The 23,929-nt window shown below is 41.1% G+C and overlaps 1 protein-coding gene across 1 annotated transcript in view; it reads left to right on the top strand.

Moving 5' to 3' along the window:
- AUTS2 (activator of transcription and developmental regulator AUTS2) overlaps positions 1-23,929 on the top strand; it is a 794,656-nt gene that overhangs the window by 352,023 nt on the left and 418,704 nt on the right. Inside the window, exons 3-4 of the mRNA XM_075169017.1 lie at positions 8,297-8,398; positions 16,635-16,670. Coding sequence (XP_075025118.1) covers positions 8,297-8,398; positions 16,635-16,670 — 138 coding nt within the window. The remainder of the gene's footprint in view (positions 1-8,296; positions 8,399-16,634; positions 16,671-23,929) is intronic.

Here is a 23,929-nt window from a genome sequence, read left to right on the forward strand (position 1 = left end):
AAAAATATATATGTGTATTCTTGTTTTTCATAAAAAGAGTTTTTGAACAGGAAAATTACTTTTTCTTCTCGGTAGAGGCAGGAAGGAAACAACAAAAGATAAAATCCTGTCTTTGTTGGTCTACCTCACTTTTATCATTCAGGTATGCAAAATACAGCTTCATACTTTGGTAGGGATGTCAGATCCTAGGATGATGGCATGTAGGCCCTGATCCTCAGCAGCTGACATTTTCTTGGAGCATGTGCATTGGTTGTGTAAGATTGAATATCAAGACATACACAGAGAGCCTCTCCTAATGTTTTATTGCATCTCTTAGGTGACAAGATTTTTCTTCCCTGGTGTGAAAAATGTCTTTGTATTAGTACTGTTCAGAGCCCACACACGGTGTGGATTCTTTTTCATATTTACTGCCTAAACTTGTGTATTGTAAATATTCTTCCTCCTCATTATCTCACCTCTGATTTGCTTTCCTTGTGCTGCTCATCTGTTTAGCTAGTCAGGCAGATGTCGCGGTGGTGAACATGGCTTTGTTAGAAATGCAGCGTAGGGGTCTTGCTCCAGACCTATGGCTGCTGTGTTGCACCATCTTTAACGCTTTGGGTGACATGTAAGTGCTGTATTAGTAGTATTTGTCTAACTTATGTCAGTAGCAAGGTAAATTTAAATGAAAGTATTTAAATGACAGCTGTTAATCATGATTTCAATCACAAGTAATAAGCCTTGATTTACATTGTTGTTGTTTTCTTGCTATGCAGTTCTCCTTTTATTTGTTTTCATACAGCCAGATTTGTTCATTGATAAAATATGTTTTCTTTGCAATCAAATATTCAGTCCTACATGAAATCTGCTGTTGCTCTTTTCTGACTGATGGAAGACGCTTTACACGTGTGTGTTTGCTTGGGTAGGGCAGGGACCGGCTCCTTAGGTTGTGTTTGTGCAGTACTTGCAAAGCGGGTGTCACTGCTGTGCCTGAGGGTCTGCGTGCCACAGTAGCACAGACAAGGCTGTAGTTCAGTGCTGTTGTGATGTATGTCTGTGAAAGCTGACCTGACCAGAAAAGTAAAGATGTTTTCTTATTTATTCTAGATAATTTAAAAAGCAGCACCCTTGAACTGAACAACGTTTAACTCATCACCCTTCAATCCACTGATGTTATACTTCTGATTTTTATACTCAATTATCCTGCTGTTTAGGATCAATTATGCTTCAACGTGAATTGTCATATTTTGAAATCAAGGTTAATAGATTTTAAAGTGAAAAATATGTTTCATTTAAGTGCAAAATGATGCTACAATACATATTTTAATTTCCTGATGATTTTTCCACGCTGGTGAGCAGGTGGGGGTTAGTGGGAACTGCACTTAGCTTTTTGGCTCTAAAAGCACATCAAAAGCAGTCTCTTCAGAGCATGTGATGCCATTCGTGTTGGAAAAGAAATAAATGGGTAAAATCAGTCAGGGAGTCAGTTGAGTCAGCTCCATAGTCGGGTGCTGGAGATGTTCCTAATGCTGAACTATGTATCAACTTCAGAGGCATCTGATGCTAGAGGGGCTTCAGTGGTCCATCCCTTGCCTATCCCCCCACCTCACACCAGCATATGGAGGTGCCCACCTCTCTGGCTCCCTCCCCAGACCTATGGCTCACGCACCATTGCCGGGAGCTGTGAGGACGCAGCCCGACACAGTGCCGAGGAGCCCATCTCCCTCCCTGTGACCGTGTGGGATGGGAGTGGGTGCAGGCTCTCCTACCGCCCAACACCCTCCCAGCTTGTCTGGTGGGAGCCAAACTCCTCCTGTTTGCCGAGCCCTGAAGAAACAGGAATGGATTCATGACAATCTGAGGCGGTCCAACCTGTTCACTAGGATCTCACTCGGCTCAGCCGGGCTTTCTTTTTTCTCACAGACTGAACTGTCCATTGCTCCCTGGCCTTTGGCCACCCAGAGCAGCCTGCAGTTGTCAGCAACTGCCTGATTTGCCGGTGCTTTTGCCTAGATCCATGTGTGCAGCATTTGGGAAAAGTATGTGACCGCCAGTAGCGACAAAAATTGACATCTTCAGAGCCTGGCTTGTGTCTGGGCTGCTGGGAAAAGCCCGGAGAGCAAGTGCAGGCAAGCTCTGTGTCTATGCAGGAGCAGGTAGAAATATCTTTGTGCTGTGTAGGGCTGTTGCACTGGTCGGGGTGAACTACTGTCACGGGTTTCGGACTGGGCTGTGCCTGTTCAGGCTTTCTGGAGTCAGGAAGCATTGTTAACAGAGCGTGTATGAGTCTGTTCACTAGCTGATCTGAGCTAGAGAATACATTCAGCCAGGTAGGAGCTGGATTAGAAGAGTTTTGGACTGTCTTGCCCTTGCAGAAGCTGTATGAAAAAAGAATGACAGGCAGAACTGAAAGCCTAAAATTCCCCTTCCCGCAGTAGGGTTATGCCATCCCTTGGGGAGCAGGTATCCCCTTCCTCTAGGGCTCTGGTAAAGGACTCTTAGCTCACTGGTTGCGCTATAATAAGGAGAAGTGTTAGTATTCATAACTTTAAAGTATAATGTAGTGAAATAATCCTTTAATTCCATATGGTGTGGAAACTCAGGCGCCTTGAAACTATACTATAGCTTGGATTTACTGCTGCCAAATGCTATGGGGTTTTAAATTAAAATATATTTAAAAAAAAAAAAAGAGCTCAGCAGAGCTGCATTAGGGTGTTTTTGACGTGATATATAAGCTCTGTGAAAAAGGCTTTTGCCAAATTCTCGGTAGGTTTATTTATTTTGCTTTTTGTTGCTTGCTACTAACCAGGCACCGCTACTATGGAATTATCTAAAGTGGCTTAGGGATCCAGCAAAGCAAACTGCGGTCCTGAGAGGATGATGCTCCCTGGAGTCTGGGGCTCAGCTGCCCTTTCATCCTCCCTTACACCTCTTAACATGATCAACTATCTCTGTCCTTCATTCTTTTCCTTCCTAGACAAAAGGCAACAGAGAGCCATGTTGTTATGGGTTATCCTTAGGAGTGTTTTATGGCTTATGCCCCCCCTTCCTTCCATTTCACAGGAATGTCTGACTAGTGTAGTAACTATAGCACTATTCCTGTAGATCTATCTTACTCCTAAGCCTGTATGTTTAGGTCTACTTTACCCTTTAACTTTGAATGGCAGAAGGGAGCATAGCAGAGAGCTACTTTCCCTGGACACAGCTGAATATTCCGTTTGCACTTCCACTGTCACAAAATAGGCCTGAATATTCCCCTGGTGCACAAATAGTTCCATTAGATTTCAAGTCACCTGAAAAGCTCTCCAAGCCCTGAAAGAAGAGTTGCTTTTAGTGCTTACTATTACAGCAGTTTCATGTTGATATTTTTGCATCTATTTTGGTTTATTCATAATCTTAGCAGTTTCTGGCCAGTTTCTTTGTGACCTTTAGGTCTGAGCTAGTGTCTCTTTTTTCTTCATCTCAAATAGTCACTCTTAGTGTTGCATATCTTGTGCCTCTCCTCCCCTCCCTGTGCTATCTCTGTAACCCTCTCACTCTTTGTGTCCCTCGTGGCAGTTCCAGCTCTGCATCTATTTCGTGTTACTCTGCAGGGCAGCACAGAGTGATATGTCTGAAGTTTTTTGACTCAGTTTATGAGCAGCTGAGTGCTTTTCACCAAACGATGGTGTGGTGAGTTTACCACGGGCCAACCTCCCACCCAGCTGCGCTCTCACCCTTCCCCTCCTTAACAGGGCAGGGAGAGAAAATAAGATGAAAAAGCCTGTGAGTTGCGATAAAGACAGGGAGATCACCAATTACCATCATGCGCAGAACAGCCTCGACTTGGGGAAAACTAATTTAATTTATTGCCAATTAAAATAGATTTGGATAGTGAGAAACAAAACAAAAATCGAAACAAAACCTTCCCCCCACCAGCTCAGCTTCACGCCTGTATTCCTCTGTGTCCCCCCGAACGGCGCAGAGGGATGGGGGGTGTAGTAAGTCTGTAGCGGCTCCTCTCTGCCGCTCCTTTCCCCTGCTCCAGCGTGTCCCTCCCACGGGTGACAATTCCTTGAGGAAAAGTCTGCTCCAGGGGACGCGAGCTCTCCAGGAGACATGCTTCCCTCAGGGAATATCCACCCGCTCCCCCGGGGTCTCCCTGCGGGCTGCAGGGGAGGCTCTGCTCCGGCTCCTGGAGCACCTTCTCCCCCTCCGTCGTCCCTGACGTGGCTGTTCGCAGGGTTCTCTCTCGCTGTTTTCCCCCCTCACCCCTCCATGCTCTGGCATTTCTGCCCTTTCTGAAATACACTCTCGGAGAGGCACCGCCAGCCGCACTGGCGGGCTCAGTGGGGGTGCGGTGGGGGTGCTGCGGGGCCGGCGGGAAGCGGCGGGAAGCGGCCGGGGCAGCGCCAGCCTCTCCTCACAGAGGCTCCTGCGGTCCCACCGCCCGCACCTGGGCCGGGGCAGCTAAAGCACACGGGCTTCCTACCACTCATGTCTGTGCGAAAGGAAGAATGAAAACCCAGGTGAGTGCGGGTGTTTTCAGGGTTGTTGTTTTTTTTTTTAATACACTTTGGCAGTGGAGCCACCTCACCACCAGAAATGGTCGTCGTTACCACAGTAGCCCCCAGAGCAGTGAGTGGGATTATCGGGCCCATAGCGTGCGATATACTCTGCAATCACCCGCTCGGAAACTCTCTCTGCTAAAAACTCTCTAAATAGACCAATTTTGGAGAGCGAGGAAGACCCGTCATTATTCTCACTTTTTGAGGAGGGAATTGGGTATGATGAAAAATCAGTAATAAAACCCGCTGCTGAGTCCCAGCCCAGTGCTTCAGACAGCAGCCGTCCTTCCAGATCTTTTTTTTTTCCTTTTCCTTTCTTACTTTTAATGGAAGAAGTGTAGTTTTCTCGTTATCCAGTCCTGCTTGACTTTCAGTATCCTCCAATAGATTTAAAGGCATTACAAAATAATAGGTTCTGTAGTGTGATAAAAGATTTCCAGAAATACCATGTGATGATGCTAAGAATAACAGAAACTCATAGAAAGGTTTTGGAGACATGGGTGTGCACCAGGGCCCCGGCCCTGTGCCATTCCGACTGGGCAAGCGGACTTGGATCGCTGATTATCGCTTTTTTTGCATGTACCCCATCTCTCTCACTCGGGGAGTCCTTGAGGCTGTGCAGGTTTGTTGTGAGTCAGTGACAGTCCGCGTTTTTAGGGTTTGTGCTTTCAGTCTAGAAAATGTCTGCATTTCTTCTTTGTGAGACCCTGCAGACGGATCCCTACCTGGATAAATTCACTCCCACTGTACAATGAAAGCGTGGAGTCAAATGCACTTTTTGCAAACTCTTCTTCGTTCCCTGCTCAGTGCAAATTAGAAGAGTAATGTCTGTGTTAATGCAGGAGACTCCTCAGTGAGACACTTGAGTAGACATCATGGGAGTTTCATGCTGGCTTTGCTTTTTTGCATGGACAGGAATGATACAGGAACGAGAATTGTCAATGTGGTACTTGAAGTGTTTTCCAAGGAGAACAATTGCATTTTCGAAGGGAAGCTGATTTTAGGGTTCCCACATGCCCCAGAGTAATGCACCGAACGCATGCAATGTAACTAAAGATCCAGTCTTTTATGTGCAGACTTTTTTTAGCAGCACGATGTTATTTCAACGTCGTTTTAATTTTAAGTGGTTGAATCTGTGCGAGTAGATCGACATGAACCATTGCCTATCCACATTAAGTGTTCTCATGTGCGTTTGTGTGTAACTTTAGATTCTTAAAAGAAGACAATGGGCACATTTCCATGCTTTATTTTTTTAATTTAACAGAGATTGATGGGTTTTGGAATAAAATGTAAACCCTCAACAGTTTGGCACATGGAGAAACTCAACTTGGAAAAAAAGAAAGGAAAATATGGAAAGCTTATAAATCTTAACTTGGACTTACTTCTGAGTTTGCTGTCTAGTCTATGCAGTTCACTTTGTTCCTACAGAGTTTCGGGCTTAGATATCGTGGTCATATTCTCTTATTCCTTGTAAATTTTGCCTAGAAAAATGACACCTGCTGGGTTTTTCTTCTCTTCTCTGTAAATAGCTGGAATTCGCAATGTAGAAACAGTATAAAAATGAGCTGTTACGATTAGTTAGCAATTAACTAATGTGTGAAAATTGTGTACAAAATAAATTGAGGTTCTAAAAATAAAATTTGAGACTGCAAAAAATTCTTCAGGCCCCAGTTACAATAAGAGTTTTTCCATCGTTGAGCAGATGTTGACGAAAGACTGAGTCAGGGAAACTTGATCCATTTTCCTTTGGGTGGTTAAATTTTAAACCTGGGACCATAAAATTACAGTACACAGTGGTCCTAGATAAGATCTGTGAGTTATATATGAAGTATAAGACTTCTTGAATTCGTTATCCCCCCCTCTGCCTCCAAAAAATGCCACCTAGATCTATTAGATCTGACTGATAAACCATTCCATTTGAAATAAAAATCTTTTTACTTGAGATTTTCTGGCTGAGCTGTGGAATATTAGTTTGTTTATTAAATTGTAAGTGTTTGACAAATAGCTCTAGTTCTTATGTTACGTTTTCTTTGAGCTGAGAGTACACCTGTGCCATTTTTTGCAGTTGTGCTCATGCATTGCAACTCAATTGTGTGTCTGAGCCTGTAGTTTTATGTACCTTTTCCTTTCTTTCTTTTGAGTGATAGAGAGCACCCAAAACTGCCTTTTACTACTGAGGGGGATAAGGGATGAAGGTAAAACAGCACACACATACCAAACTTGCAGATGCAATTTGCTCTTGTAGTGGTAGGGAGAAACTGATGATAACAATTAGGGTGAGGATGCTTCGTGCGCTCCTTTAGTGAACCTGGGAGAGAACAGCAGCATATATGGGTGAACAGTATATACGGGTGGGAATGTATATCTGGGAAATAGAACAAAAATGTATGTCTTGTGTCCGTGCGCCTGTAAAAGAGAATGTGTGTGAATTTTTGTGTGTGCTTGTGCAGCATGTTTCTGGGAGAACTGGAAAAAAATGAGGAGAGATACAAGAAAGGGGGGGAAAAAGTTGGTGGAGAGAGTTCACGGAGAAGGAACTTTTGTTCTCCAGTCATGAAATGGAGATGAGTGTGACTATCTGTCTCTGTACAGTCTGAATAGAAATTACTATGAATGTATTAATAATTAGAATAAGTTAGGAGGAGTTGTTTGGTATTTGTTACATGAATACTGGTGAGTGTAGTAGGTGTCTCATAAAATACTTCATTAGGTACCTTGCCAAGTATTTTCTCTGCATTTACCTCTGCTGCCAGTATCTACGTATGTGATTTTAAATCTAAATTTCTGAAATTGACTTTTTGCCAGTATTAACTTCAGGAGTAACCAGTATTCACAGGAAGTCAGTTCAAACGAAGCATCAACAAGGCTAAAAGAAAATTTTAATACATTCAAGCAAAATATAGGGAAAGATATGTTAAATATATACATTTTCAGCATTACAGTAGGTGTCGTTCGTATCTTCCTCTTGCTGTATATATGTATATGTTGTGGACATGTGTGTAATGTATGTGTATGCTAAATTTCATTTCAGTATGCTGCTGTTGTAACATGTTGACCTGCCCAATCCACAGCATAAGACAAAGCAGATGTGTTCTCAATTGCATTGAAAATATAGTTTGTCTTTTTTTTGTATTTTTTATTTATTACAATGCCAGTAAAAGTTCATTAAAGCTGGTTTGAAAAGCAAAAACAATCTGATACCTATTAAGTAGATCATGTTGTTTTATGAACATTGAGGTTAGTCAAGAGTTTTTTATAGTACCAGGCAATGTTGTTAGGGGCTAGTCCAGCAAAAGGCCTCCCCGGGATGATGGCTGCTCCTTCCCCTGGGGAGATTTCCATTGATCTTAGGTGCTCAATACTCTTATGCTGTAATGAGGGAGGGATTGATTCTGCGTGTACTTCAACGTGATGGTAACTTTAAACACTGCATCTATGGCATAAATAACTTGAGAAGTCTAAAAGTTCCCAAAATGAAGGTCTTAAGCTGTGATTTCCTTGGTATGTGAATGTTGCCTCCCTCTACCTGCAGGATCTTGGCCCGCACACGAGCTGTCGTGCACGTGAGCTTGCTTTGCTCTCTGCATCACGGTCTCGCCGAGACGCTGCCTTGGCACCAAGGCTGTACCGTGCCGGTGGCAGTGCTGCAAGCACCACGTAAACGCTACTTTGTGTAGATGTGGGGATGGGTTGAAGGGCAGCAGCGGACAAGGGGGCTTATCTGAACCAGGCTAAACTCTTGCTCTCTTTGTTTTTTCTCTTTCCTGCAGCTCAAGCCAGGTCAAAACAGTTGCCGAGACAGTGACAGTGAAAGCGCCAGTGGGGAATCGAAAGGTTTCCATCGAAGTAGCTCTCGGGAAAGACTCAGTGACGTAAGTAAAACTCCTGCAGCCAAATACTGCTCTGATTAACCCCTGGTGTAGTTTTCTGAGGGGTGTAAGTCATAACAGGATTCAGTCTCTGGGATGGTTTGTTGCTAAAATCCCCTTCCCTTTGGGGGGTTAGGAGACGAAGAGGTAACTTAGGTCTCCTGCCCCAGTTCAGTAAACTTCTTGAAGTTTGGTACAATGCCTGTCTGTGTGAAAACACTCATTCATTTTGAAATAGTTGAAGGCCATTTAATGAAGTTAAAAAGCCCTGCATAGTTGAGAAGTGAGATGGCCTCTTTTTACCCCAAGTGGGGAGGGAAAAGAATGCATTTCTTTGGGCTAAATACTGTCTTTATGAAGAGTATTAGAGTGTCCAGAGAGACTCAGATAATTTATGTATAATGAATTGATATGACATGGCCAACAATAGCATAAGCTCTGCCTTTATTGCTCTACCTAAACTGCTGTGGAAGGTCCTAAGATGGCAGCTCTGCGGAGGATGTTTTTCTCCATTGAAGAATGCTGGCCATTCAGTGAATGACATGCATGAGTTATTCCGACATAGGAATGACTACAGAAATCTTTCTGTTGCTGCAATTAGATTATTATTTATTATGTGTACCATCACAATCCTTGAGTGTTTTATTCATGGCTCTGGGTCCTCTGTGCTACATGCTTTACAACACAGAATATAAAGACAGCCCTGTCCCAAAAGAGTATCTAAATTGGGGATTTTGTAGGTCAGATCCTTTGCTGGTAAAAGCATGGATAGCTACATCAGTCAGACCAATTTATATCAGCCAGCAATCTGGCCCTACTTTTAACTAACGCACATTTTGGAAATAGGGATTTTATCGATAGCATATCCATTTAGATTTGGATGACAGATACCAGATGGTGTCCTCTATAGGCCAATCCGATAAAACTGAACTGAGCAGACATTAAAAGAAATACCTTTGTAAAGGATACATTTCGTTGTGCGAATTTAAGCCTGAAGGCACACAGCTAGCAATTTTTGCTGAATTGTGCCTATCATTGGAACAGCCGCCTGTTTTTTTTTTGTGTGTGTGAAGGTGTGAAATCTGTAGCACTCTCTTTCTTCATCCCTTCGTCACATTATTTTAGAGGTCCATTCCTCCCCTAGAGCCAACCTTTATGGGTATGTTCAGTTAGACGGTTCAGAGCCTGCCCTTCATAGCCATGAGGTGAGGTCAATCTCAGTGCAATGCTGTAAGATATCTTTGGAAGAGGAGAGTGAAACCAGAGGAGATAATAAGGAGATGCTCAGTACAGGTAGCAATGGATGGCAGCTGACCATCAGCCTGTCGCTGTTGTCATCCTAGCTTGCTCTGAGCCCTATGGCAGCTGAGAAGTCACTGCAATGAACTTCACAATTACACAGCACCTTCCAGCAATAAATTTCACAGCTCCTTACAAACATGGTTTTAATTTAGCCTTGTCACTCCTTTGCAATGTATTTAGTGGAGAACTCTGAGGCTTATTTGAGCTTCCCAGCAGCTCACAGCATTGCAGTGCCAGACCTGGCAGCGAGAGCAGAGTCCAGTTCCCCTTCCACCAATCAAATACAGTTTTTCTCTGATGTTTTTACAACACTTTCCCTTTGTCTTGGCACTATGGAAATTAAAAGGAAGTGGAGAGCAAATGTAACTTCCCTAGTGCACCCAAGAGAGGACATAGGATTCACAGGTTGCTCAAAAGGAACATTATGTAAATATATGTGAAAATACATATTTTAAAATCATTATACATAATAAGTATGTTCCTTTATGCTTTGATAATTCATTGCAATACAAGCATGTCTGTCTGTGGTCTGGTGTTGCCAGTTCAGCTGAGATTTGAAAAACATACATGAGATAACTCTTATCTTGCCCGAGTGTATGATGGCCTTTCCCAGACTCTTTCAGTCAAAAAAAGTAAATACCGTTCTGCATTTCTGTCTCTCCCAAACACCCCGTGTTTTTAAATGACAGGGCCTTACAAAGTGGTAGCGTTACTTCCAGTTATGGGTGAGCCTGCCTTGAACTGTCCTCTTATACACAAAGATGCATCAAGAGCTTAATAAGGTTATTTTAAACAATATCTTTTGAAGGAGTGAGTTGTCTAATCATATCTACCAATTACTGTCCAGAAGAAACTACAGACAAAAGAGTAAGTTTTTTTCTGAAGATCCTTTTCTGATTTTAACACTATTTTATCAGAAGAAATATACAAAAAGTTGCGTACTCAACAGAAGATAGAACAAAAATATAAAATATTGCAGGCAGATTAACCCTGTGGTCAGAAAGCAAATTTTGGACATGAAATATAAGGAATCTCCACTGATGTAGCCCGACAGCATTGTAGGATTAAGCATGGCTACTGCATGGAAATATGTGTAATGAATGAAGTGCATATACTCTAGGTGAATGATCAATTTTCAAATCTCTAGTTGTAAGTAAGCTGTTGAAACCGAAATGTTAGCTTCATGAGCTCTAATGCGGAGCCTAAGTGATAGCTTAGTGACAGATGCGGAATGAGGGAGACAGTATAATGAATATCCAGTTGCAAACTGACATGTCAGTGGCTTCATTCCCTCTCCTGTCAGATATCTTTCAACTCTGCATATTGTAAATGTACCTACAGTTCTTGGATAACGCAGATTGATGCAAAGTGTGTTTACAAGGGATGACTTCTTTCCAGGCTAATGAGATCCAAGCAGGTAATTTGCAGCATTTGCAAGAGAGGTGGTCAAAAATGAAAAGATGATAATTCAATGAAAAGACCATGTTAAACAGGAGACTTTTCTCATAATGAGGCTTGAAATAGCCTCAGACAGTAGGAAGAGGAATATCCCATGTTCTTGTCAGATGCAATGCAGTGAGACTGATTTCCATCAACTCCTTTCTTTGTCCTCATCTCGCACACGTGTACACACACGCACACACCCCTCTGTGAGAGAACATAATTAGCAGAGAACTTGACCTCTGCTAGATTAGGGATAATGATTGCTCGAATGCTCCATTGCATTTGACAGTGCCCTAATATATCTCCTGGACTGAATTTCATAAACCCATTCCTCTCTGCGTTTCTCCCCTATATAGTATTTTTTGGAATGACAACTTGTTTTTTCCTTTATGGGCAGAGGTAGCTCCAGGGGCCTAAAAAAGAAATTGGAGAGCTGCTCCTCCTTTATATGTAGGGTGCTGTAGTCAATTTAATCTCATCAAAATCTTGCCGGTAGTAGAATTCATTTTGTTGAGATTTTGCTTGGAGACAAGATGGCAGCGCTTTCTCTTTTCCTCAGCTTGGAGCTCAGTCAACTTGTTTTCCTTACCTTTCTGTATGTATTTATTTTTAATTGAGTCTTCCCACCTTTACAAACAGCGAGGAGATTACTTGAGGAAGGTGTAAGAATTACAGCTCACCTGGATGGTAAACACACAGAGTATTCAGGGGTTTAGCCACCTCTTTGCTAATCAAAAACAAGCCAAAAAAACTGATTTCTTTGGTGCACATTCCTAAATTCCTGATCTACCACAGAAGCTCACGCTCAGCTGTAAAGTCATTGCTAGTCTTGTTAAAAATCTGATGTCGGTGAAACAAGCCTTGCTCATCGTTTCGGTAATGGCGACGCAGTGGCAGCGCAAGCCTGCCCTGACAGGAGAGGGCTGACAACTGCTTTGGGCACCCTCAGCCCTTCCTGCTCCTTCTGGTGTTGGTTGCAGACTTTCAGTGAGGGGATGAATAGTGAAAGCCTCTCACGTGTGGTCATCGGCTGAGAGACAGCACAGGTCTCCCACTCTTGCCGCACAGCAAAAGCGTGGACTGCCTGGTCTCTGTTTGCTTTTGCTCAACAGGGAGTCACAAGCCAGGAGAAGTATCGCTGGCATCTTTCTGTCTGCAATATTGTTCCAATTCTTGAATAGGGAGTGGGACAGGAATCTTTCCATTTGTTCCCCTACATAAAAGGTCTTGTCTTGGGCTCTCAGCAAAGCTGTCACACTTTTTCACGAGTGCCTCCCTTTCCCCAGCTTTGTAGCTGTGTGCTCCTACTGCGTTGTGTACCTTGTGCTTGAGAATAGGTTACAGTGAGGTATCAAATGAGGAGTAAGTCCTGGAGTGTGCTGCCCGCTAGGTCTGTTGCTCTCTGCTTTGGGAAGAAAGGTGTTTACACCCCAGCAGTGTAATCCTGTGCACAGCTCACGGTTTCAGCCTCAAATATGGGATATTTTCAATTCTCTGTCTCCCATTCCTCCCACCCATGTACTGAGCCTAAAGAACAGTCTTTGGGTTATGTGCTCTGAAATCCTTAGTACTTTTCCTTCTCCAGAATATCCCTGGTAATCTTGGCTGTATCTAAAGTGGAATAACACCAGCAAAGCTCCGTGTGTGCATGTCTGTGCCAGAAGTTGATCAGCTGCAGTGGCTGCTTCTTTGTGTGTGTGTGTGTGTACGCGAGGGTGTCTATGCGTGTGTTTGTGTGTCTAAGGTTGGGTGCTTAAATGCTTTGTTGCATTATGTTAATTCCTCGGCAGTGCAATCAAATTCATGTCGTAATTAAAGCTGTCAGTTGGAAGGCAAGCCAATCGCCAAGAAAACACAGCATAACAAATGAAGTGAAATGATTCTGCGTGTAGCTATACAATGCTTCACCAGGCATGAAATTAAATAAGTAATTTGATGTTGACATCAGAAATTGAAATGATACCCACTGTTCCTTCATTCAGTCAGACCTGCATAAACAATAGCCAGAACAAATATGTACAACACAGTCTTTCTCCCCACCCAGCTCCCCAAGTAATGCACAATATATATGCAAAATGGGTATAACTGTGCCTTCCAAGACCTCAAGGATGTAATTTTCTTTGGTACACAATAAACTAATGCTTACACGAGGGTTACTACATTTTTGCTCCTCGGCCAAAAGTTCTTCTGTTTAAGAAAGGAAGGAAAAAAAAAAAAAAGAAAAGAAAAAAAAAGAAGCAGAAGGAAAATAACAAAACCAAAACCCTGTTAATTTTAAGCAAGTGACTTGTGTTTTGCTGATGGGCACCTGATGCAGGCTTCTGCTGGTGGTTGTGTGAATATCAAATAGTATATCTAATGTCGAATTTTGCAAAGGGTTTCGGAAAGTGAAACCATTACCTCTATTATAGGCACACTTTATATAAGAGATGTAGAACCATCCAGTGCAGGATCACGACTCAGCATGGGCTTGTAAAGATGCTGCATACACTGTATCACATTCATCAGTTGGTACCAAGGCTGGGCACGGGGTAGTAGGATCCTTTCGCTATTGGGAGTTATCAAAAAAAGGTGAGAAGCTGTCTTCTTGCATAGCCCTTGCTTCAGCCTATATGCTCTGTCAACACACAGTTCACAACACAGCTGACTTAGTCATTCATGCATGTGCAATACAGTCTTTCTTACTTCAATTAAAAAGTTTGCAAACTGTACTATCCATATGCAGCATGCAATGTGTGAAGGGCTCTATTTCCATCCAGCAAACTCAAATTCCCTGAAAATGCACAGTTGTTTCTTTTCAGTGAAAGTCATTTGACTGCTATGTTTCGACTGTCCTCCCATAGCCATTGCAGCATTGCTTTTGAAGGAATGGAAATACTCACTGGGAAATACTTGTTTGCTTATTCTTTTTTCTTCCTTTTTATTGTTTTGTTTTGATACTTGATCCTTCCAAAACTTGGAATAAAAAGCAGACAAAAATTACACACAGATGCAGAATTCAAGCTTTGGAGCTTTCAGCCTGTAAAGTAAGTTTTGAAAATTGTGAGTGAAAGAGTGGGACTCGATTGGCGTTTTACATAGCTTAAACAAAAGCGGTTATAATGATTGCACGTGTTGTACTTTGTGGGTAGATCTCTAGCTTAAATTAAACGAATTTAAATGGCATGAAGCAGAAAGCAGAATGAGTAAAGTGAAAGGCAGTATATATGGTGTGCTTTACCAGGAAAGTAAATGCATTCGATACTAAACCGGAGTGTGCTGAAATGCGCTCTCTACCAGGTGTTGCAGAGCTGCAGTCTATGGGCCGCAGTGGCTCACAAAACCGTTATGTGGCCCATGAAAGGGACTTTCTAGCTGGAAACAGTAGCTGGGCTGTGTGATGACTGGGGCTGTGGCGGTTACCAGGTTATTCCCAGCTGCATGGTCACGGGAGGTAGAGGAAAGCAGAGCAGTCGGGCTGAGCCCAGGGGCCTCGTGGCCATGTGTTCCCAAATCTGCACTGCCCGTTCCCCTGCACCACAGTGTGATGCTGCTGCAGAGGCGCTTTCAGGGACATCGTCACTGGGAGCAGGTGGGTTTTTCTGTGGATGATGGTGGCAGAGGGAGCTTGAGGCCCCAGAGCAGCAAGAGTGGGGCCAGAAGGACTTAGGAATTTATTTATTTCTGTGGAGCTCCCCTTGCATGCTGATAACCAAATCTGTAGACTGCAGATCTTGAGTCCTTCAGTAGCTGCAACATATAAGACAGAGAGTATTAAGGGGCAGGAACAACATACCTTCCAAATTTCCATAGCAGTTTTGTTTGTTATCATATAAGATGTCCCAACAGAGTTTGTTGATTTTATGATATATGTAAGGTAACCCTTACAACTACCAAGGAGATTTCCTTTAACTTCTTTAACTTCTGATGTCTTTAAACGGGAAGGCCTTCCCCTATATGTACGTAACCTCTCTAAACCTCTCTTTTTAGTAGTGCTTTGGTGAACACACAGTAATATTCTGATTATTTGCGATTAATTTTGTTGTTACTTCTAAATTTCTTGGCACAATCTATTCCTGCCGTGCCGAGTCCAGTAAAAAGATACTGTAAGCCCCTTGTGGGGCTTTATTTTCTTTTATGTCAGTGCTGCACTCCACGATCAGAAATCGAGAGAATTTGCTGTTAGGGTTCCCTGCAGTCGTGTCTCACAACAGGGATGACAGTGACGCAAATTCTGCGTCTTGCCAATGGTTTGCCAAGGCTGGATGGGGCCTCTGTGCAGTTCCTCGTAATCGCTGAGCTGTGTCATTACTGAAAGTGAGGTTGTGCTAAGGAATAGAAACAGGAATTGAGCTACAGGAGTTAAAGACTGGTCATCTGGACTACCCACTGCTCACTAGAGAATTATCCTCTGTGTTTTGCTTGTTTGTCCGGGGACTAGCCTGGCTTGAAGTATTTCAGGTGATAGGGCTGTAGCGTTGGGAACTGTTCACCCTTGAATGTAACAGCCAGTGACCTGGATTAGGACTGAGATGTTTAGGTCTCTTACCATGTCTCAAAGAGAACCTGCTGTGTAATCCCCATTGCTTAGATGAAAAACTAATGAAACAAAACCCTTTATCTCCTTAATTCCTGTGAATGTAGAGGTTGTGATTGTGTCCCACTTAAACTGAATTTCTTGATGCATTTTTTTTAAGCATTTAAACCTTTTGATTATTTTCCATGGTAGTAATATTAGTTTTAATTGTTTTTATGGGTTTGAGTTTTGAAATCTATTTCACACTGTAGATATTTGTTGTTTGATTTTTCTTTTCTTTTTAAATCCTTGGTTTGTCAAACAGTGTGGACATCCAAATGGGAAATTGTAGTGAGTGCGTTCTCCAGGAAATGGTACATTGACTGAAGCGGCTTCTCTGTGCCCACGCATTCTTTACATTTCAGACTACTAATTATGTTTACAAAATGTCTCATTTTAGAAAAGCACTATGTGTGTACTAACCAGAGCCTTTCGGGAATAAATTGGCAAACAGGTCATACAGTGAAAAAGTCATCCAAACCCACCGGGCTTTTTGTTTTGAAGTCAGTCTACATTTTTTTCTTTTCCCCCTCCCGCCTGCCCCTTTGTGGCCACAAAGCTGAGTAGCTGGAGTCCAGGGCATTGAATGTCAGCATGTCAGGGAGGCTGGTTGATGAGTGTCTGTTTAGTCTCAGTGCAGGGCGAAATGCCATCATTAATTCATTACCCAGCTGCCTGTCAAATAAATTGGCAATTACGTCCACCGCAGAAGCTTGGAATTCGGTAAATAGCACGTTACCATCTCGGAGTCATTGAGAGATGTAAAGGGAAAAATTAAGCAACACCGTGTTTGTTTCAGTAGCAGATGACAAGGGGCAGCACATTGGTGCTGTGATGTAGTGATGAAAAGCTTGGAAAGGGCTGGTAATGAGCTATGTGGATTGGAACGTGTTAAAAACCATCGCTGACTTTCCACTTTGTCTTTGTGTTTTATTGCAGAGCTCAGCTCCTTCCAGCTTGGGAACAGGCTACTTTGTAAGTGTATCTCAACTTTAACACATGTGCCTCTGAACAGCATAGCATTGCTCCTGAAACGAAAGTGCCTTATTATATGGAAACAAGCATAAAGAACCAATCTCAGTTTGCCCAATAGGTTAATTTATCTTTTTCTATTTCTTCCTCCACAAATGCGTTGTAAATAATATTTCAGACATGGTGGTCAATGTTTTCCTGAACTAATCAGGTGTCATGTTAATTACTACATAAATTCCAACAGTATTTAATTTACACAATTATAGCAAATAAAATGAACCATGGTCTTACCAGCTCTCTAATCTGAGATGGTAGGATCTTGATTTCCCCTTGTACCAATTCTCATTGATTCATAGACTTTAAAGAGCCCATTACGGCAGTCTTATCTCATCTCCTGTGTACCACAGTCCAGAGAACATGACACAGTGATTTCTACCTGTTGGTTACCAGCCCCATGTCTCACAGATCATCTTGGAAAATGCAGCTGTAATTGTATTTATGCTAGATTTACATTTTACGTCATGAGAAGAGGATCAGGCCCCAGCTGGTTTGATAATTGATCAGTCTTTTTTTGTTATTTATTTGCATGCCTCTTTATTGATTTAACAGCCTATCTTCATACCTTTCTATCTGTTTATTCCCACATTCATCAATATATCTTTTACTTGCACAGATAAGTTTGGGAGTAAAAAATGTTTTCCAGACAAGCCAATGCACTGTTTATTTTCCTCCAAAATTTGTATTTAAATTGCTCATACCACCCTGTTTCACTTGTAATTTATGCTATATTCTCCAAGCATGTCTTTTCTGCCTTTATAATATCTGTAGGAGAAATAGAACATTACGTATGTCCAAAAACAGGTGGGTAAAATGCAGTGAGACGACTTCTGTAGCATTGCTCTATATAGTTAATAGTGTAATCAAAGCCTGCTTCTATCTTTTCATCAAACTCTGGGGAAAGGAAAACTATATAGTATTCAATTACATGATGGAAAAACTTTGTTGCTCTCTTGTCAGATTCCCAGAGAGTAATTTTCGTTCATTGGTACATGGTGAAATTTAGTTTTTTTTCATAGAGGTCTGTGATCCTCTAAGAAAGTTATGGGATTAAACTGTGTACATGTGACCTCACATGTAAACTGTAAAATGCAAGCACAAAAATTGCTTAACACCTGGAGAAATGCTGTGTCCTGCTGGATTTACATTGGACTTCTGCACAAACTGAATGTTCGTACTTCTGCCAGTGATAAGGTCTGAAAAGAGCATTATCAATTGAAAAAGGTTTTGTGGTAGGTTTTCTAAGTATACCAAAGCCCAAAGCAGTGTAAGGTAAGTTGTGAAACAGGAAAAAACTGGTTACCTTTTTTCAGCACTTCCCCTGTTTTGTGTCATATGTATTTTTAAGAGGGAGGGGACGAAGGGAAAAATAATCTCAAATGGCTCAACATTTATTTTGCATTAAGACTAACACCTGAATGTCTTTCCATAGTTCAGAGCGAATTGCTTTTCTTTGTCTGGGCACTTAAAATTCAAATCATATGAACATGTACAGACATGCTCTGGAATGGGACAAATATAATATGGGATGGAAAGCTTTAACATATATAAATAAGCCTTGTTCTCCTTATAGCGGGAGCTGAATATGCATGGTTTAAGAACAATGTTCAGCTTCATCTTTAGGAAGTAGAGGTAACAGAAGAAAAGCCATCTGCTGTTCCTTTGCACCATACTGTCTGTGGGTTGGTCCAGCAAAGTGAAATCTGGAAGGTGTCAACATCCTCTATGCTCCAGCAAAAAGCTTGAAAGTTTCCAGTTCTCCCAAGTTAGGGATTTAGTAACAAGAAGCAGCTTGACATCTTCTAGTGCCAATGTATTGGCACTTTAAATCATACTAATTTGGATCTGTGTAGGTGGAGGAGACATCCCTTATTAGGTTCCATTAATATGATATCTTTAACTGCACTGTTTCTTATGTATAGTCATAGTAATAAGATTTCTTTAACTTTCCTTTTTTCTCTTCACTAATAGCTGAGTAGATAGAAAACGTCCTTCAGTTTTGATCTTAAAGTCGTTTTTACACTTATGCAGTCTTGGGTGAAACGTGGAGGGTTTTTTTCCTTCCTTTTCAGGTTGGAAAATTGTTTTTAGGATTATCTTGCTTATTGTTTTAAAAAAGTCCGTACCCTTATTAACTTACATGGGGCAAATAAAACCCAGATGTGTTTTGCGGTACCAAACAATGAGAAAAATGCTCCAGAATGATCCAATTAGCATGTGTTTCTGATAAATGTAATTATTGTATTATCAAAATGCAGAAGAATATGCACTTGAATTGACTTCTTTTTTCCAAAGCTTTTAACTAGAAAAGACTGTTAGTTTTTGTGTTTAGTGTTAACCCAGAACATCAAAACAAGGGTCATTGGTCTCAAATAAAACAACAATAATTTTTAGTTTAATAGCTAATGATAAAGGTTTTGCCTGTGGGAATTATTGATCAACGTATGTTGTGGTTTGGACTACAAAATATCACATACTGTAGTGCACCAAAGGAAACATAGGCAACCAGGTAAGTTAAAATGGACTAATGGTAGATTCACTGTCCAAGCACATCTACTACCGAAAGCAGAAACACAGATGGAAGCAGGTTTTATTCAGCAATGAATGAACACTGAGGTATGGATTAAGTAGCTTATCTTTGCTGTTTAAATCCAAGTATTAATGGAATCTTTGTGTGTTTAGGCCATGTTACCTAGCATGTACATAATGGAGATAATACTTGTCAGACTTGGAATCTCCTTTAACAACCATGCTTATGCCACACATTCGAGTTTGATGGGTGGAGGGTCATGTGTCTGCAATGTTTGTGGATGCTGTGCATGCTACAGCAAAGCAAAAATTACTTTTGGATCCTCTTATTTATAGAGAGCCTCCTGAGGTCACAGTGTTTACGGAAACGTTTATAAACCTGACACTTCCTAGTAATACAAAATCATTTTTCTAATATCTCTATGATCGTTCCATCCTAGTAATTCATTACGCACTTCCAGTAGTAGTGGTAAAGGCTGAAATCTTACCTAGTTTTATGCTATAACTAGGTAAATTTCTGAATGGCAGAGTTGGAGACTGGATTCTTATGTTCTTGTTGCCTCTATGTTAGTCCTTGAAAAGCAGTAGGTGAAGGAAAAATTCACATGCTCTGGGGAGGGCATTCATACTGCCTGCTTTGACGACCCACCTTTGCTATGAAGTCAATGGAGAGGGTTGGGAATCTCCATCAAGTGATTCAACCTAACTCATACCTAACTGGGGTGATCAGAACTGCCGTTGATTAAAGAGACTCTCTAATTAGGTCTCTAATCAGCAAAGCGGGACATGTGCGAGTAACCACTGAATGAGTGTTAGTGATGCAAAGTTGTTGAGGAGTTGTAAGTACCTCTACAAGTTTTTTTAAGTTAGGAACAAATTATCTTCTACTTCTTTCACAAGTGCTAGTATGTTCAGTAGATTTTGTCAAAAGCAATTGTCATTGTTACTGGAATCTGTTTCACCTGTCTTGGCGCTCCTTGTCAGAGTGGACACTTTCCTGTCCTTTTACATGTTATTAAATCAGTAGTCAGAAAAGAAGAGACAGAGGTAAAAATCATTCTAATTCTCCTATAAGCCTTTTGTACTGGCCTGACTTTATTGTTTTCGATGGGGTCAGTCCAGTTTATGATTGGTGCATGTGAAAAAACATTCGGACATGCTGTTAATATTGGTGCGCCCTAAGAAATCATAACTAAATACTTCTTGGAAAATCTCCCAGTTGTCTTCGATATTTTCTGCATTGCAAATTGTCATTGTCTTTCATCAAAGATAGATTGTAAGGTAGATTACATCTCATCGAGAAGTCAGATCAGATAATTGGAAAGCAGTTAGAATTTTAGGGAAAAAACCCACCTTTTTAGCTTTAAAAGAGAAGTTATTTGAATTATGTGAATTTTTAACATTGTCCAACTGTCTATGATTTCAGGAGGTTGAGAGAGACGTTTTAGAATATGATTGGAGTTGAATAATAGTAAAAGTTTTTTCTCTTACCTGTCTACAAAGAATGATTTTTGCTAGTTTTCTTTGAGTGTCTTGCACCCAGCCAAATTCACATTAAAGGATACAGGTGGTTCATTGGTTTGCAACACAAAACAGAACAGAAATCAAAACCTAAATAACTGAATATTTTATTTTTAAACAACAGACCGAATTCCCAAGATTGTCAGGTTCTTTGGCAATTGTACAGTTTCTCGGTTTACGGCAACTTGTTTCCATTTGTTCCGTTGGTCTGCTTCTCAAGTCTTTGTGGAAATTTCTGAGGGTTTTCCGTTCCTTTTTTTAATGCTTATTTTTGGTTAGCAGTTTTTTTCCCCAAAAAGCACAGGGTTTGTGGGTTTTTCAGAGCTGGATAGAATTTGGTAATAAACTGGTGACAGACAAAGTATTGGGGAGTTGGAAGGGAGAAAGAAACTCCTGTGACACTTCTTTTCCAAACAATGTTCTTGCTCCACCTTAAAAAAGGGAAGAAAAACGAAAAATGTGATTTGCACATGGGCCGGTGACTCAGACAAACATAAATCGTGAGCATATTCCCAAAGGCTGTAGCTAATCAGTTGTGCTATCCAATTTGGCCCTGAGTGGGTTCAGTTCAGCAGATGTTTGCGTAGTTACAGCATGCCACTGGGACACTGTGTTGTGCAATGTTGCATTACATTACTCAGAGCTCTAAAAACTCATCCCAAGGAGACTAAGTGGAGCACCAGTGGTATTAGTATAGAGATGATGGAAAACCAGTATTTGGCCTAGATAAGGCCAGCTATTTCACTGTGCAGTAGGACTGATTTTCACCTTACAGAAGAAATGTGGAATTAGGTTATACCAGCAGATTCTCTGGGCGCATATTCTCAGATAGAGCCCTTAAAACCAGTAGATTTTCCTTCATTGCCTGGTCTATATGCAATGGCAGTGATCCTAAGTAGCCTATGTTTTGTTCTTTGAGGTGGTCAAATTTGTGATGTTGTTGACTCTTCAGATGGGAGTGTGTTAAGAGACTCCATTCTAGGAGAGTACCATAAGACCCTTTAGTTTCCACTAACAGGAGAGAAACATACAGATTGATCAAAAGTATCATTTGAAAGAGGTTTAAGAAATTCAACGAGCTAATGTTACAGAAGGGATATAATACTCTACTCCACATCATGTACACAGTCATGCTGGTAAATAAAGAGGAGTTGTTCTTGCAAGTAGGTTAAGTTGCTCAGTTATTTTTAGTGTTTGACTTTAGAGGCCAAACATTTAAATGTATTTTGCTTATGTAAAAGTGTATATCCATCTGAAGTACTATGAGGTCTACAAAAGCACTACAGCAGTGGCTGTTTGGATGGCACCACACTTAATATAACTGTCATGTCCCCTGTGAATACAGTTGAAAAGACAATCCTTGTTATCTTGTGTTTGGCACTATAAATCATTGTTAACAAATCCTAATTTGCTTAGTAGGGTAATGAATGATCTCCAATTTTCTCACTGTAATTAGTTTTACCAACTATTATTGTGAAGGGTATGCTGAAATGCATTTTAGCTCCATTTTAAAATCTCCGTGTGCCCATTCTTTGCAGAAGTGAAGGTGACAACAGCGGTTATGAATCTTCTGATAGTAAATTCAGATTCAAGAACAGTGGACAAGATCCCCAGTAGAAATCTCTCTGTGGGTCATAATTACCTATTAGTATTTGCAGACCTCAGTGGAGCAGATTTGGTGTGGAGCAGCGAGACCTGGAAACGCTGGTGTTTCTTTATCTGAAATCTTTTAGGTGTTGTCTTTTGTTTTCCAGGAGCCGTTGAAAATGCAGTTTATTGTAACAGCTGCTGTAAGGGAGGCATCATCATTACCAACTAAATACATTACGTGTAATAAAATCTACCCCAGGTCTATTAATTTTAGCATTTATAAACTGCAGTGCTGTTCCTAGGGAGAACTGAGACTCATTAAAGAGTTTGCTAACAATATGACCATCAAAGCAAGAAGAACAGCAAAAGCAGGCGTATGTATGTTTCCAGCATCCTACTAATCATGATGAGAATAGCTGGAGCAAAACAACTGTTTTTGGAGAACAAACCTGTGTATTTTTCTAGAGGTTAAGAAAAATACATATTATTAACTCAATATTTGAGGAATGTTTAGGCAAACAGAATAAATGACCTGGGCTGGAATTTGGTCAAGACAGGTCTCTACTGAGATGGTTTTGAACAGAGATGATGAAGGTCTGAGTTATTTTTGCGGCCCTTCTGAATGGTATTTCCTCATATATTGTAGAGCCCTGCCCTAATGCATGCTCATGCTTTTTGAATAAAATGCTTTGAATTTAAAATATTAATCCTTACAGTTCTTCTTTGAATTGGGTGATCTTTGAATTGGGTGAAACTATTTTGTCCAAATCTTGAACAAGGAAAGCAGGGCACAGCAGCAGTTTCTTACCCAACTAAGCAGAACTGAGATCAGATTTCAGAATTTCAGGTCTTTCAGGTTTGCCCCCTCAATGCTGCAACACAATTTTTTCATCTTCTGTCCGAACAGTGCAATGTTTAATTTCTTTAGGACAGACCCCAGATACATTTGGTGATTCAGGAGACTGTGTCCCCAAGGAGTTATCACTTACGATTGAGCAGCGCTGAGCTAGAGCGTGCTTCTTGCACAAGCCTACTCCTGCTTTAGTTATTAGAATTGAGCAGTTCTGTGCTGTCTGTGTAATATCTTTGGCTCAGTTTTGCCCTTTCGTGTGGTTCCTGTGGGTTTGTTTCTGGCATGATGTTATATTTAGTGCTCTTGCTTTTCTTCACCAAATGCTTTGAGCTTGTTAGTCCCTTTTCCTTCTGCTTCTGTGTATGGTTCTCCACTTACCTCGTTGGAGCCATCTTTTTCCCAAGGATAACAAATGTGATGAACAGAGATGGCGTAAAGAAAGGAAGGGGAGGGAGGAAGAAAGAAAGGGAGAAAGGAAGGAAATAGGAAATTTTATTTATTTGAGGGGGTGATAATGAAAATCTCCATTATTTGCCAGAAGGGTCTCTAACTTCTGTTATTGGCAGAAGAGAGGAGTGTTGCAAGTGGTTGGTAGATAGCTTAATTTACAATTTAAAAACCTTGAGGCATACTCAGTACATATTTTTTCAGGTGAACTAACTTAATCATTTTTTTCCAACAAAAATCAATTTAGAAAAATCAAGACATGATC

The sequence above is a fragment of the Calonectris borealis genome, chromosome 19, assembly GCF_964195595.1.
Source record: "Calonectris borealis chromosome 19, bCalBor7.hap1.2, whole genome shotgun sequence".
NCBI lineage: Eukaryota > Metazoa > Chordata > Aves > Procellariiformes > Procellariidae > Calonectris > Calonectris borealis.